Source organism: Canis lupus, chromosome 22 (assembly GCF_048164855.1).
Source record: "Canis lupus baileyi chromosome 22, mCanLup2.hap1, whole genome shotgun sequence".
Classification (NCBI taxonomy): domain Eukaryota; kingdom Metazoa; phylum Chordata; class Mammalia; order Carnivora; family Canidae; genus Canis; species Canis lupus.
The window spans coordinates 6,156,713-6,171,799 of NC_132859.1; the positions used below are offsets into that span (position 1 = coordinate 6,156,713).

Below are 15,087 nucleotides of genomic sequence, written 5' to 3' on the forward strand. Positions count from 1 at the left end.
TGTGATTATTAAACTCTCTGTGCCTTGGTTTATTCATCTGAAATCTTCATAGTGCTTGGCAACAGTTGAATGACTTAAATATATAAAGCGCTAGAGCAAACCATGCCTGGCATATTTTAAGTGCAACCTAAGTGTTTGCTATTACTATTACTTGTGTTGATGGTTTAGGATGGGATTTGGTGACTCAATCCTGACCAATCTCATTTAGAGTTCTGAATAATAGAGCATCCCTGCAGGAATCCATAGCAAATAGAGATCAAAGCACCTGATTTGTTACTGGTAAGCCTGGATTGCAAAGTGAGCTTGAACTCAAGACCGAAGTGGGGTATTGCCACTAATTTAAACATATGAATCTAATCAGAGATATGACAACTAGAAAACCTGAGGCCTCTTCTACATTTTTGTAGGGAAATAAAGAAGAATCTCTTTCACGTGATGGTAGATAGATATAGATCTGTAGAGATATAGGTATATCTATCTTCTCTAATAGTATCAGAATTGAGTTAAGTTATAGGATACTCAGGTGGTGTCACAGAGAATTGCTTAGTGGAAAAAATTCTCCAGGAGAAGATGTTTCCCTATATACCCCCTTTCCTATAACAATGGACGAGAAAATGTTTTAAACATTTCTCATAGGAAAAAAAAAAAAAAAAAAAAAAAAAAAAAAAAACATTTCTCATAGGAAAATGAGAAGTATATCTGGAGAATGAAAAATATTCAATTCCCTTTGGATTTGAGACAAGAGTTTCCTTTAGGAATGATCTTACTTTTTTTCAACATTTCAAGTTTTTATTTAAAATTCTAGTTAGTGGGATCCCTGGGTGGCGCAGCGGTTTACCGCCTGCCTTTGGCCTGGGGCGCGATCTTGGAGACCCGGGATCAAATCCCACGTCAGGCTCCCGGTGCATGGAGCCTGCCTCTCCCTCTGCCTATGTCTCTGCCTCTCTCTCTCTCTCTCTCTCTCTCTCTCTCTCTCTGTGACTATCATAAATAAATAAAAATTTTAAAAAAATAAAATAAAATTCTAGTTAGTTAACTTATAGTGTAATATTAGTTTTAGGAGTAGAATTTAGTGACTCATCACTTGCATATAGCACCCAGTGCTCATCAAACAAGTACCCTCCTTAACACCATCACCGATTCCTTTTAAAAGAATTGTTTGTTAAGATCACTGGAATACTCAGATATTCTTAGTACCACTCTCTCCAAGTCGGGCAAATTTATCCTTCACAAAGCATTGAGTGGGAATTTAGACTGAGGGAGGTATGGAGACCAACAAAAGGCGGAACGAAGAGCAGTGAATGCTATTTGTTTTCAGGAAAATTATTTTTTAAACTACTTTTTTTGTTGGAAATGACTGCAGAGGTTAGGTTTAAAACCAAAACAGGTACAAAGGAAAAGAGAAAAAGCATGATTGAATGTGGAAACTAAAGCCAAATGATGGTCAAGATGAAGAAAGCCCTTGATATTTAGAAGCTATGAGTGGGAATCTAAACCATTTAGGATATAGAGTTATTTTATCTAGTTAAGTTCATTAACTTCAAAGGGGGGAAAATTGTATGCTCTGGTAATGGCCTAGTAACTCCTACCAAACCATGCTTCTTGCAAAGAACATCTCTAAACTCCAGTAACATGATATACAACCAACTATATAAAGACACTAGAAAGTGAACAAAATAAAGCTCAAGAAGGGGACCAATACTTGGCAGAAGTAAAAGGCATTGAATGACATTCCCAGTTATATTTTAAAGTAATTTTATCCTGGGTGCAGGTCCTTATAAGGCCATGCAGGATTGCTAAAATTCAGAAAGAAACCCACAGTCTATCTGGCAATGAAAAAGCAAATGGCAAGTTCAGAGTGAACTCAGCAACTCGAAAATGAAGAAAAGGATCCTGGAGAAGAAAGAGCCACAGAAAGGGAACCGTACACCTTGTATATACCCTACCGACCTCTGAACTATGGATGTGCTGCATAGATTCTAAGCAGCTCGGTTAGGGCTACGATAACTGGAATGAGATTGCAGAGTTTGGAGTTTGACTTCAGCCATGAAACAAAATATTTGTACTCTTCAATGGACTATATGAGAATCCAGAGACTCTACAATATATTACTCAAAATGTCCAGAATACATTCTAAAATTATTAAATATGAAAAAAAACAGGAAATTGTAGCCCATACTCAAGATAAAAGGCAATCAATGGAGATCAACTTTGATATGACTGAAGTTTGAAACTAGTAACACAGATTTTAAGCATCTCTTAAAACTATGCTCAAAGGTACAGGGGAAAATATAAGGGATGGGGCAATGGTGTCTGGCACACGTGCTTGTGTATTCACACTTTATTCTTCATATAAGATAGCATTACTTATAAAAGTAATGAGAGAACAGAAGGTAGCTCAATTATGCACAGTAAAGAGGAGCATTGAATTCAAATTTGGTCTGTAGGACATTCATTTGTAATGAGCAACCATTTAAAGTAGACCTTGCTGCGTGCTAGAGGGGAATGAAAAATTAGATGTGGTTCTTCTAGTCACAGATCTTAGAGTTGACTTGAATGTACACAACAATATTATAAGGTAAAAAATAATGCATTTCATGAAAAGTGTTTAAGAGCAGCCTGATGTCCCAGAGGTTGATACATTTATTTCCAGATTTGTGGAGGAGATCTAAAGGGGGGCTTTAAGAAGGAGTGTCAGATGACATGGACTTTAAAAGACGCTTAAAGTATTCATATGTGGGCATGATGGGACAGGAGTGAGCCTTGAGCTGTACATAGTGAAGAAAGTTCTGCATATAATGAAATGTAGTAGCCACCTTTGGGTGGAGGGTTTAGTTTGTGACAACAGTAGGAGGAGACAATATATGGTAATGTAGGTGGGCCCAGGTTGCAAAATCCTGGGCCAAATAGTTACACATGATTCTAGAAGCAGTAAGGAACCAATTAAAAGACAAGACGTAGAAACTTAACATCACTTCCTTTGAAAACTACAAACCCAGAAAGGATTTCCATTATTTATTGTTTATGCTTCTCACAATCACCTAGTACAAAAGGTAAATGGAATAGCCCTAATAATTTTAGGGCAGATGTTTTTAGTCTATTGAGGATTAGGTTACAGGATGATAGATTTGAGCAAGAAGAGGATTAAGAAATGTGCTATGAAATTACTTAACATTTTGGTTACAAGATGTATCTGAGAGTTTATGGTCTCATAAAATATTTCGCTGTACTATTTAGAGGAGTCCACTACTTCTTTGGGTAGGGGTGGGGAAAACTGAATGCCATATTTACAAATTAAAGCCCATGCATAAAACACAAATTACAATTAAATCATGTCTACGTTTGCAGAAATAAGCGAATGCTTCTTTCCTAAGGCCCTTTCATAGCCTTTTTTGATGAGGAAATTCAGGAGATTGTGTTTTCAGTTTATTATGAGGCAGTTATGAAATCACATTAAAATTTTTAAAATATTGACGATAAAGGCAAGGCATGAAAAAATATCTTAAAGCCTAATGATAAGTATGAAAATACATCCTTTGGGAGTAATATGTTTTTATAATACCTCAGTAGCTTCACATATTGGAAGCATTAACTGGGAGTATTTTGGGTTTTTGTAATGTCAGAATTACAACAGCACCAGAGCATCTCAGAGCAGGACGGGCAAGAGAATTTTATTTCTTTGCACTCATAATGCTTATTGTATCCTTTATGTTACAGCTAATAACCTTAAGAAAAAGAGTGTAGATATGTGGCCTTGGATGCATATTGTTGTGTATAACTTAATTACTGTGTGATACTTAATTTGACCCTAAATAGCTAATGGAGCATCCATTTATTTTTTTCCTATATTTATTTTGTGGCATGGAGTAGTATCTGGATAATCCATTTTGATATGCACATAAATATTCCCCATTTTCTATAATTTCATGAAGTGCATTGTGTTTAGTACACTTACTTCAAGGCCTTCTGTAATGTTCTGTGAAAACAAGGCTTATTCCAGATGTAAGTCACTGTCATTGAGATAAAGTTGTCCAAAAGCATTTACCTTTGTTTTCTTTTGTTTTAATTTGCTTTGGGTTTTCTGAAAGGTGCTTTCTGTTCTAGAACTCTGAGATTTTTGCAGCTCTCCTTGATACCTCTCTTCTAGTATTCTGGTACAATCATTTAAACCTAAATTCCTTGAGAGACAAGCTCAAACCTGTCTCTCTCTTTGTTGAACCATCTCTTTGGGTTCCATTTAATATGATTCTTTGCACTAAAAGCCATATAACAAAATAGGACTTCTGATTACAACTTGACCCCAATTCATGACCAACCTAAAGAAATGTCATATAGGCATCCTTGAACTCAAGGCATTGGTTTCTTGCTTACTGCTACTGTTTACTTTATTTTTTTTTAATTTTTTATTTATTTATGATAGTCACAGAGAGAGAGAGAGAGGCAGAGACATAGGCAGAGAGAGAAACAGGCTCCATGCACTGGGAGCCTGATGTGGGATTCGATCCGGGTCTCCAGGATCGCGCCCTGGGCCAAAGGCAGGCGCCAAACTGCTGGGCCACCCAGGGATCCTGCTACTGTTTACTTTAAATTTTGTTCAAGAGCACAATTTCTCAACACAAACTTTAATCATATATGCCTAATCTGTTACTCAGTTTTCACATTAATAACATCAAACAAATAAGAATAACCTAGACAATGTTGCCAACACAGATATTTTTTTCTTTTTTTATGATCTGACCAATGGTTAAACTACTTGATGCTGCATCTATCTGCTATTTCTTCTATACTGATGAGACAGTCTCATAACACGTAGGGTTTTGGACTTCCATGTTCAAAACGTTAGACAATGCCGGCCTAACTCCTTTCAGTTCTTAGGTGAAGAAACCAATACATACTCCCCCATTTTCTTCTTTTCACATAATCCAGATGCAGTGTGTCTTTCAAACAAGTGTCAGGTCTGTCCCTCTCTGATTTACATCTGTGCGTTGAATCCAAATGTAACTGGCCGACTGCTGCATATATAAAACAATGGGTTACAGAAGCATCTCACTTTTGATGAGTGGGAACATCCATCCAAGACCTCATCTTCTAAAGGATGTAAGGAATTTCCATTGGTACCTCAGTTTACTCATCAACATCTCCCTGAAGTGATCCCCCAGAAGGAAATAGAAGACAGGGTTGATGGTACTGTTCAGAAAGGCCAACGGCCGGGTCACGATGTAAAAGGAGTTGATGACGACCTGGGTGCATTGGTACTCCTTCCACTCCTCCAGGCGTGAAGCGATCCTCACATTCCGCATAATGTGGTAGGGAGTGAAAAGCACGGAGAAGATCACAACTGCCATGATGACTAAGGTGAGAGGCTTTTCAAGGGGCAAAGCAGTAGCAAGTTGCCTGCTCCTCTGCTTCAGGAAAAGAGCAATCTTGAAGTAAAAGAAGCACATCACCAAAAGAGGAATGAGGAATCCCAAGAAGGTTAGACACATGCTATAAATGAGGCTGTTGTGGGGGTCCCCAGAACTTGCATAATCAATACAGTTGGTGCCATTGGCAGCTAGATCAGGATTTATAAGAGGAAGTATGGGCAGTAGCTCTAAGGTTACTAAAACCCAAATAGCCAAAGAGATTAAAATAGCAAATTCCTTCCTTTGCAGAAAGTGTTCCCGGAAAGGATGCTTCATGAGCAGGTATCTATCGATGCTGATAAAAGTGAGAAAGAGAATGCTGGTGTAGAGATTGGCATGAAGCACATATCGATTGCTTATACAGAGCACGTCCCCATATATCCACTTTCCATGGGAATAACTTCTAATCAGCATGGGAAGGGTGCACAAAAAAGCCAAGTCTGAGATAGAGAGGTTGAAGAGATAAATGTTACTGCTATTCCAGTTCTTCAGACAGAAGAGGTAGCCAAAAACAACAACAGTATTCCCAAAGACTCCCACAACAAACTCGATCCCATAAAAAATGGAAAGATAGTACTTTTCCAGGGCAGCCTCCGCTGCCAGCCAATTCAGGCAAGTTGCATTCCACGCCTAAAAAAGAAAGAGAAAAGAGAAGGTTGAAACTCTGGACTATGACTAAAGACAAAACTGCACAGAACATAATAATAATTTCTTAAAAAACCACTCTGACGTGGCCGGGTGGCTCAGTCGGTTAAGCATCTGCCTTTGGTTCAGGTCATGATCCCAGGGTCCTGGGATGGAGCCCCTCATTGGGCTCCCTGCCTCTCCCTCTGCCAGCTTGTGCTCAATCTCTCTCTTTCTCTGTCAAGTAAATTAATTGATTAAATATTTTAAACATTAAAAGAAGAATTTAAAAACCACTTAACACTTGAACTATGAAAGGCTGACTATATTGGGAAGGAGTGCATATACGTACATATTCATATACGGACATGTCACTAATATATTATTTTAACAAATATTGAATACCTTTGAACTATATGGTAGGCACTGGGAATAACAGCACTGAGTCAAACAAAGTTCCTAATCTCAAACAATTTATACTATCTTGGAAAGATCCAGGACACAAATAAATGCATGTCACACATAATGGTAAAAATATATCCCAGATGGAAGGGAAAGCTCGTGCAAAGGCCTGGAGGTGGAAACACACACAAAGGACTTGACAAATAGCACAGGGGCCAAGAAATGGTGCAACAAAACACGTGGAGCATCTAATTCCTTTTTCTGTCTCTAGCACCTACCATGATCCCCGGCATAGCACCACTGTGTGACGAAGTCTGCTGAGTTAGATTTAACTGAAGCACAATCTAGGAGACGACACAGAGATTCTTAGAACTCCAGTCTTGCTATTTTAATAGATTTTATTTTGCTTCCATATTGTCAAAGACTTATGGTTATTTTCCTAAATTTATAAAATGCAATTCCAGTTTTATTTATTTTTATTTTTTTTCAATTCAGTTTTAAAACATGATTTTTTTTAATTTAAAATATGAAGCCTAAAATCTCAGTAATAATAAGAGGAGTGACCACGATTTGCTGAAATCTTGTAGCATATCTAAGCCGTCTCCTTGAAGTCAGCTGGACCTTTTCTCCAATAACAAATAAGCTACCGAGTCTTGTTGCCTGTAATGTTTGGCTACTTCTCGAGTCCATCACCGCTGCTCCATGGCCTTCATCACCATTCAAATCCGGGCCACCATGACCTTTATCTTAGACTGTACTGTATCTTCTATGGTCTCTTCACATCCTCTCTGGCTCCCTTTCAACCTACCTTCAACCTGAGAGCCAAACAATCTTGGAAACTACTACCAAGATTCAGATCATATTACTCTCCTCACCCAAAACACTTAATGACCTTTCACTCTCCAGGGAATGAGGAATTCAGGCAGGCATGATCTGGCTCCTCTAGGCCAGTGCAGCTCACTTAGCATGGCTCTACTCCTTGCCTCTGTCTTCCTGTTCTTAGACCCCACAGAGAACTTTCCCAATGCTCAGTTCACTGAATGCTCAGTTCACTACTCACATTTTCCGCCCTGTGACCTTTGCCCCATCACATACACTGCCTTAGGCTTCAGTGTAAGAGCGGGTTTCACAAGACAAACTCTGACCCATCAGTCTAAGCTCAGTTTCCCCATTTGATATTCTCATCGTTTACGAAGCTTGCTCAAATTTCTTGAAACTTTAGGTTACTCCTGTTTATCTTCCACATCTGGCACAGTGACCGCCAGATAGGAGATGGTCTGTAAATGCCTGCTGCGTGGAGATGAAGGTAAATATTTGACTGTTTGGAAAACACTTTTATAAATATTTTTTCCTCTAAGGTCAGATAAGTAGTAGTAAGTCCACCAAATTGAGCGCATTGCTTTATCTCACTATAATTCTGACACTGCACGTAATATGACTAATATTCAAAACTGGCAATTGAAGTAGGTAGCTTTGCTTAGACACACATTTGTGAAAGGCAAAATTTCATATATATCTTCAGGCTCAATTTTTTTTAAAAAAAAACTGAGGTTATTTTAAAATTAGGAATTTTTATCTGAAATTAATAAGCATCAGAAAGCCTAGAATATGTAACCAAGGCATTAAGAATTTTATTCCTAGAGATGAGACACCAGATAATTTTTAATGAGTCCTTTTTCCTTTTAGTTTATCTGGATTCTCTATTTGTTTCCCCAAATCAGCCTGTATTTGATATTATTAAGATTTGTAGAAATAAAGCAAAAAGTTTAATGGTCTTTTTTTTTTAAAGGCTTTGTTTTAAAGATTAGTGATAATTCTTCACTATTAGTTTTAACTCTCTTCCCAGCTGCTTTCAATTCCAAGACTTCTGAAAGCACTCTCTTCCTTGCCTTCTATGTTACAGCAATATCCTTATGGTTCTCCTTCCTCTCTTTGTAGACTATTTGCCCCAACTTTAAATGTTGGAGCTCCTCAGAGCTCAGATCTGGGCAACGTCCTTATTTTGGGAAAGCTCAAAAAGCAGATGCACTCCCTCAAAGGAATATTAAGGCAAGAGAAAGTTTCCATAAGACTCACTTGTTTCATTTTGCATTTCCTCTTTTTCTAGTTCTCTTATTTTTCCAACTACTCAGTTCTTAGATGATCCATGTGACTAGCTTGTCATGCAGCAGGAGGTTTTGACTGCCATTGCAGGAAAAGACAGCCATAAAGACGTGTAACTGCATGTGCCAGATTCTCAATATCTACCGTTCGGGCAAGTCAGGGGCTGTGCTAAAGCCATGGAGAAGTCTCCTGCTTCGAGGTGTCACTGGGAATGGAAATTGAGGGAGATCATAGGTAGAGAATACCAGAACTGGAATAAGGACAATGAATGACAATTCACCTTTATCCTACTTCTGAGAGTGGTTGCTTTATCCATTTTTTTAAAAAAAATAACTTTTAAAAATGCATGATATTCTGTAGCACTCACTAAGAAGACACAGGTAGGCAAAAAGAAGAAATGAAAATGGTCCATAAACCAAACACTCCCACTATTTGGATATCCTCTTACAGTTTAATATTTATTTGAATTTATTTTTTTAAATGATATTATGCTCTTTATGATATTTTGTAATCTGCTTTTGGATACATTTATTTTATTCTTACAATAATTTTCTTAAATCCTTAATATTAAAGAGCTATGGTTTTTAAATGTCAATCTGTCTAATGTTTGCAGGTCAATTTAAACCTCACCAAGACCCATAATTTTCTGGGTATTAGAGTCCAAATAAGATGATGTTTGTAGTTGAATGTGTTTTTAGTGTGGGGATTACAGTTCTACAAATTGGTGAAGTAAGCTGATCCTTTAAGGGAAATTCTCAATTGAAGGAAAAGTCCCTCATGAAAAATTAAAACTCTCTCTTCCACTTTCTAGTCGTTGTATGTTCAATTTTCAGGAAATAGAAATCATGATAAATAGGTTATAGCTGTTTGGGATGAATTATTTTTAGCTGTTCTTAAGCTATCAGTAATTAAAGTGAAGTCTTTAATTACATATCCAAATATATATCTAAACCTGTTAGAATTATTAAGTTAAAAGCAATATTCAATTTACTGACAGAAGCAGATCAGTAGTATTCATTTTTAATTTGGAATAATGTTTCTTTCACTTTAGCTGAATTCAGCCTTTTAAAAACGTACAGTTTTGAAGCTTAGATTTAAAAACATATTTGATAGCTTGCTAGCTTTTCAATTCTTTTTCTTTTTTAAAAATATTTTATTTATTTATTTATTTATTTATTTATTTATTTATTTATTTATTTGTTTGTTTGTTTGTAAGAAAGAGAGCACAAGAGCAAGAGGGAGAGCAGGAGCAGGGTGGAGGGGCAGAGGGAGAGGGAGAAGCAGGCTCCCCACTGAGCAGGGAGCCGAGTACAGGGGCTCCATCCCAGAACCCTGAGATCCTGACCTGAGCTGAATGCAGATTCCTAACTGTCTGAGCCACCCAGGCCCCCCTAAATTGTTTTTTCTTACGAATATCACGATTAAACAAAGATCATTTGTGCATTTTAACCCTGACCCGGTTCAAGACACACTTGCAGTATTAATTCATTATTACATATGAGCATTTTTAAATCCATTGCTATTTTCAGTAATAAACAATTCGAATGGACAAATAGAAATGCATACTGAAAAGAGACAATCATGTAATATTGATAACTACATTTTTTATATATTCCAGAATTTACACTGTAAATCAATACATTAAAAAGTGATAGTAAGAGATCAAACTATACGTTTATGAATTAAAAGAATAACTCACCAATTATAAAAAGTTCAGAAAGGTATGCCAGCAATAGTTTTTGCAATTCCCCATTTTGAATAATTGCAATTTTTACAAACATAATTGTAATTTTTATAACCTAAATGCTAAATTTAATTTTTAGAATGCCTTGAGATTTCCTCTCACATAGTATTTTCTAAACATAAACTATTATATATATTCATTGTTTCATTGGATTTAGGAACTTGAAATTTTTTTAAGTAGTTATATTTAACTAAACCTGATTACCCTTTTTGTTGAAATGTTACCAATATGTTGTCCCACTTAGCAAACGTGATAAACCTCTGTAAAATAAATTTAGTATTTGGCAATTTAAAAAGGTATTAGATTTAGTAAAAAATAAACACAGGAGAAAAATTATGACTTCCTCTTAGTTTTTTTTTGTTGTTGTTCTATGTGTTATGAATAATAGTTCATTTACACATCTTAACTGTTCACAGGCCACTTTTAAAAGAAACCCGTAATGGGAAGTCCAGCCTTACTTTGTATACCTGTGTGACATGAGTTGCATTATAACTTACCATTCCGTTGGAAGGCCCTGATCCCTTGACAGATATTCTTTGCCAGCAACTTGACACAGCTTCTAACCCAAAGCTGTGTCACTGGACATAGTGAAGTCTAATTTGCATATCATGCAGACAAGATTAATAATTCAAAAGTCCAGGAATAATTTATTCAGTCGAACTTCCAAGTACAGTTCAAGAGGAATTTCCTGTGAGGTCAAGACACAAATTATGCATTTCACAAGTAGAGTTTGTAAGGACTGCTGTCGAAATCATTTTATTCACTGTCAAAACAGTGACATTCAGAGAAGCATTCGGTATTTTCATGTTGATTTGCATAGTCAAAGTTAGCATAGTTCCTATAGGATATACAATTGCTTCTGTGTTTTAGACTTTTTCTATATTTCTCAAATTGACAATTTTTAGTGAATTCCACACTGGGCATATAACTAAGCAACCGTTATCAACAATTTTGTAGGAGCTGTAAAACTGAAATTTTTAAAACTACTCTGGTTATGTGCTCTGTCAGTGTTCCAGCAAAAGGGACACTAGAGCTTCAGGTATTTCCTGTTTTATTTTCTTGATTAAAATCAAGAGACACATTAAAACACACACACACACATCAGATGGCTGAGGATTAGGGAGGTAAAATAACCTCAATACATGGCAATTCATACGTCCCAATCAATGTTTGCCAGAGCACCTGAAAGCACATCACTACGATTTCAGACAGGAAGCACACCTGGCTTTTTCTGAGTATTATATTAGATTTATATTCAAGTAAACACTCAGTCTGCTTAATTTGAAGCATAGGGTTTATACTGAGGAAGTCTCTTGTCATGTAGTCATTTCATTGGAACACTATAAAGTCGAATATTGAGTTAGCAGTGACAAGCAGAAGTTCCCAGAGAAACTCTATTATTACACCCAGTTCTTCTAGCCAAGCCTTTCCCATTCTGAGAGCCCAAAACTTAGAAACTTAAAAAAAACATACCTTATATATAGAGACCCCCATATATATGGTTACATACTTAAAAGAGTATACATGTGCATAAAATATAAATGTATTTATATAGGAAATGCATGTGTATTTATATCAAATGATGTATCTATAATTTGTTGGGTTCTTATGATATTCTAGGTTTTGCACTAGAACCTTTATACACTGAATGTTACAAAAACTCTCCAAGGTTATTATTTTTTAAATATTTTCCCATTTTATGGATTCAAAAACAGAGGCTCAGAGAGATGCATTAATTTACTTTTCCAAGATCACAGAATCTGTAAGAGGGACCTGAATCTATATATTTTGATTCTAAAATCACCTGCTCTGATTCTTGAATCAGATCTTTGAATCTAAATCTATATATTTTGATTCTTTTTTTTAAAGATTTTATTTATTTATTCATGAGAGACACAGAGAGAGAGAGATAGAGGCAAAGACACAGGCAGAGGGAGAAGCAGGCTCCCACTTCAGAGTGGGACTCGATCCCGGGTCTCCAGGATCACACCCTGGGCCAAAGGCAGGCGCTAAACCACTGAGCCACCCGGGGATCCCTATATTTTGATTCTAAAATCACCTGCTCTGATTCTTGATTGTCTACAAAACTGAATAACAATACCTTTAATGTACACGACAGATTGAATTAATGAAAACTATTTTTCAGAATTGCAGCATTTTTCTATTTTTAAAAGGAAGAAAAAAGGGCTAAAAACATCATTTTTGTCTATGATTTTAAAAGGGCAAAAAGCAAAGAATTGGGATGACCAGTGCCAGGCTTATTAACTTAAATAAAAATTAATACAGCTTCCCTCCAAACAACCAGGGCACATGGATATATGTCACAAGTTCCTGTGCTATTCTGATGAAAAGCCAAGTTCTATTCCCTCTTTGTGGGGTGTTGTGAGTTCCCCAGAACTTCCCCTTTGGTCTCCCCACATCCTGACGTTAGACTTCTAAGATGAAAAGTGGCCTCTACTTCTCCTTTCTCCTTTTATGTGATCAGACTTACTGCCTGGTAGCCTCACTTCCCTACTATGTCTCGCTTTACTAAAGCTCCCCTTGCCTCAGGGTGATTGACTGATTTATCGATTGATTTTACAGATTTTATTTATTTATTCATGGGAGACACAGGCAGAGGGAGAAGCAGACTCCATGCAGGGAGACCGATGTGGGACTCGATCTCAGGACCCTGGGATCACGCCCTGAGCCCAAGGTAGATGCTCAACCTGTGAGCCGCCCAGGTGTCCCTCCTCAGGATGCTTTTAATGGAGAAGCTAGAGTGACTCTAGGACAGACTTAATAAAAGGTCTCCAGCACTTCTGTTCTATTCATGTTATGAGTCTTTATTCAGGTCTGCAGGACCTTACTGAGCAGTCAAGGCCGGAGTCAGGGTTATGGGCTCTGAGCAGGGCTCATGGCCTGGGCTTGTGCTACCTTTCCGCCATACAGGACCTTACGCTGTAAAGGACCACATACTGGATTTAATGCTCTACTGTCTCATTCCAGCTGAAATTTTTTAATGACTTTTTCACTAGGGGCCTGTCTTTTCATTTGGCACTGGGCTGTGCAAATCGTGTAGCGGTCTTAACTGTGAGAGTCCCCATCTAGAAAATCACTTCTAGTCAGCATATAAAATTTCACCCGGGCAACGTTTTTGGTTTGGGGATTTTTGTTTTGTTAGAAACAGTGTGACCTGTTGAAACTTACTGCTGGAAGAGCAATTTAAATTTCAAAGGCAATGGAAGTTTGCCGTATAATTTACTGTCTAAGAGGTAACATACTGGCTAAGAGCAGATGCCCTGGAGGCACGCTGCCCCCTTTCAAATCTTGCTCTTTTCTTATCTGAAAATGAGGGATAATACAATTTGTACATATAATAAATGATATGGGTATTTATTAATTTCTATAAAAATGCTGGTTATTCTAGAAGTTTATGACAAATGAGAAGAAGACCTCTTCAAAATGATCATGTCAATCCGATACTATCAATGTTAGAATATTTGCTGCCCAGGAATGTCCATTTAAAATGATGTAAATAAATAAATAAATAAATAAATAAATAAATAAATAAATAAATAAAAGAAAATGACGCTATTAAAACCGGTATGGTTAAAAAAAAAAAATCTAATTCTGGCCTTGCCTTTTACTCTCTGTGTGGTCTTTGAAAAGGCAACGTAACTTGGTTTCCTCATTTGGAAAAGGGGAATAATAATTCCTACCCCATAAACCTCATAGTGTTCCTCACATCAAATAAGATATTATATGAAAAATGCTATCAACCAGGAATGCAAAGGGCAGTTCATGTAAACCAGGAGCACTCAGCAGGAAATTCAAGAGGGAAAATAAAAGGGTGGAAGGACAATCAAAATACCAATTAAATCCAATGTTCATAATCAGTCCAGCATTTTCTGAGGACTCACTCTGTAACAACACTGTGTGCATTAGTTCCTTTAATATTTATTAGGATTCAATGCAATGTATACTGTTAATATCCCTAATTTCAGATGAAGAAACTGAAGAGGAACAAAGATTAAATAATTATCTATAATCACACAGCTCATAAGTGCTTGGGTTATAATTTTAAGTCTTATCTGTTTGACTCCTGACTAAACCTCTGACTATTATTTTGTCCCTCTCATGGAAATATGAGGTCAAAACATAAAATGACTATTGCTGGATATTTTTTGACTCCTACATATGGCACTTTTGTGTGTTTTGGCCTAATAAAAGTAAGTTTAAAACTTTCACTAAGTTTACTTATTAGCTATTAGATTTACTGGTTATCAAATTTAATTATCTACCATCTAAGTAGAATAAAACATTTTAGATAAGAAACCAGAAATGTTGAAAATGAGTAAGCAAAGTGTTTACAGGAAGGTACTACTAGTGACATCCTTACGCATGTTTGGAAGATGCACTTTTTGCAACAGCGTAAACAAGTCTGTGTGGAAAACAAGCTGGCCTAAGGGTCACAGACATCTTCAAGGAATCACAAGCAGAAAATGAAAAGGACAATTAATTCAATTCGAGGAATTTCTCCTAAACCTGTAGGAGTGGTAACAATATTATTGCTTTACTACTAATATCACAACTCTAGAGAGATTGAAACAAATCAAGATTTTTGAGGAGGATATTTTGGTGTTGCTGTATTGGGTGGACATACCCGGGGCTACATGATTATTTTCCCATCCAATTATGGTTCTACATAAGAAATTAATAAGAGAACAGCAAGACAGGAAACATAATACAAGGTATATATGCATTGCCTGTAAACCCTTCCAGATTCTAGAAGCCAAACGATCTATTGACCAAAAATGCTTTACCAGG

At 36.7% G+C, this 15,087-nt stretch overlaps 1 protein-coding gene across 2 annotated transcripts in view; it reads right to left on the reverse strand.

Moving 5' to 3' along the window:
• Positions 1-3,001: 3,001 nt before the first annotated feature.
• The window catches only part of SUCNR1 (succinate receptor 1), a 51,028-nt gene continuing 38,942 nt past the window's right edge, over positions 3,002-15,087 (reverse strand). Inside the window, exons 4-6 of one of the 2 annotated variants that reach the window (XM_072792264.1) lie at positions 10,776-10,966; positions 8,508-8,739; positions 3,002-6,035 (exon numbers count right to left, since the gene is read on the reverse strand). In XM_072792264.1, the coding sequence (XP_072648365.1) occupies positions 5,082-6,035; positions 8,508-8,516 (963 nt within the window). In that variant the 5' untranslated portion in view covers positions 8,517-8,739; positions 10,776-10,966 and the 3' untranslated portion in view covers positions 3,002-5,081. The remainder of the gene's footprint in view (positions 6,036-8,507; positions 8,740-10,775; positions 10,967-15,087) is intronic. The other variant, XM_072792265.1, reaches the window with a different exon arrangement.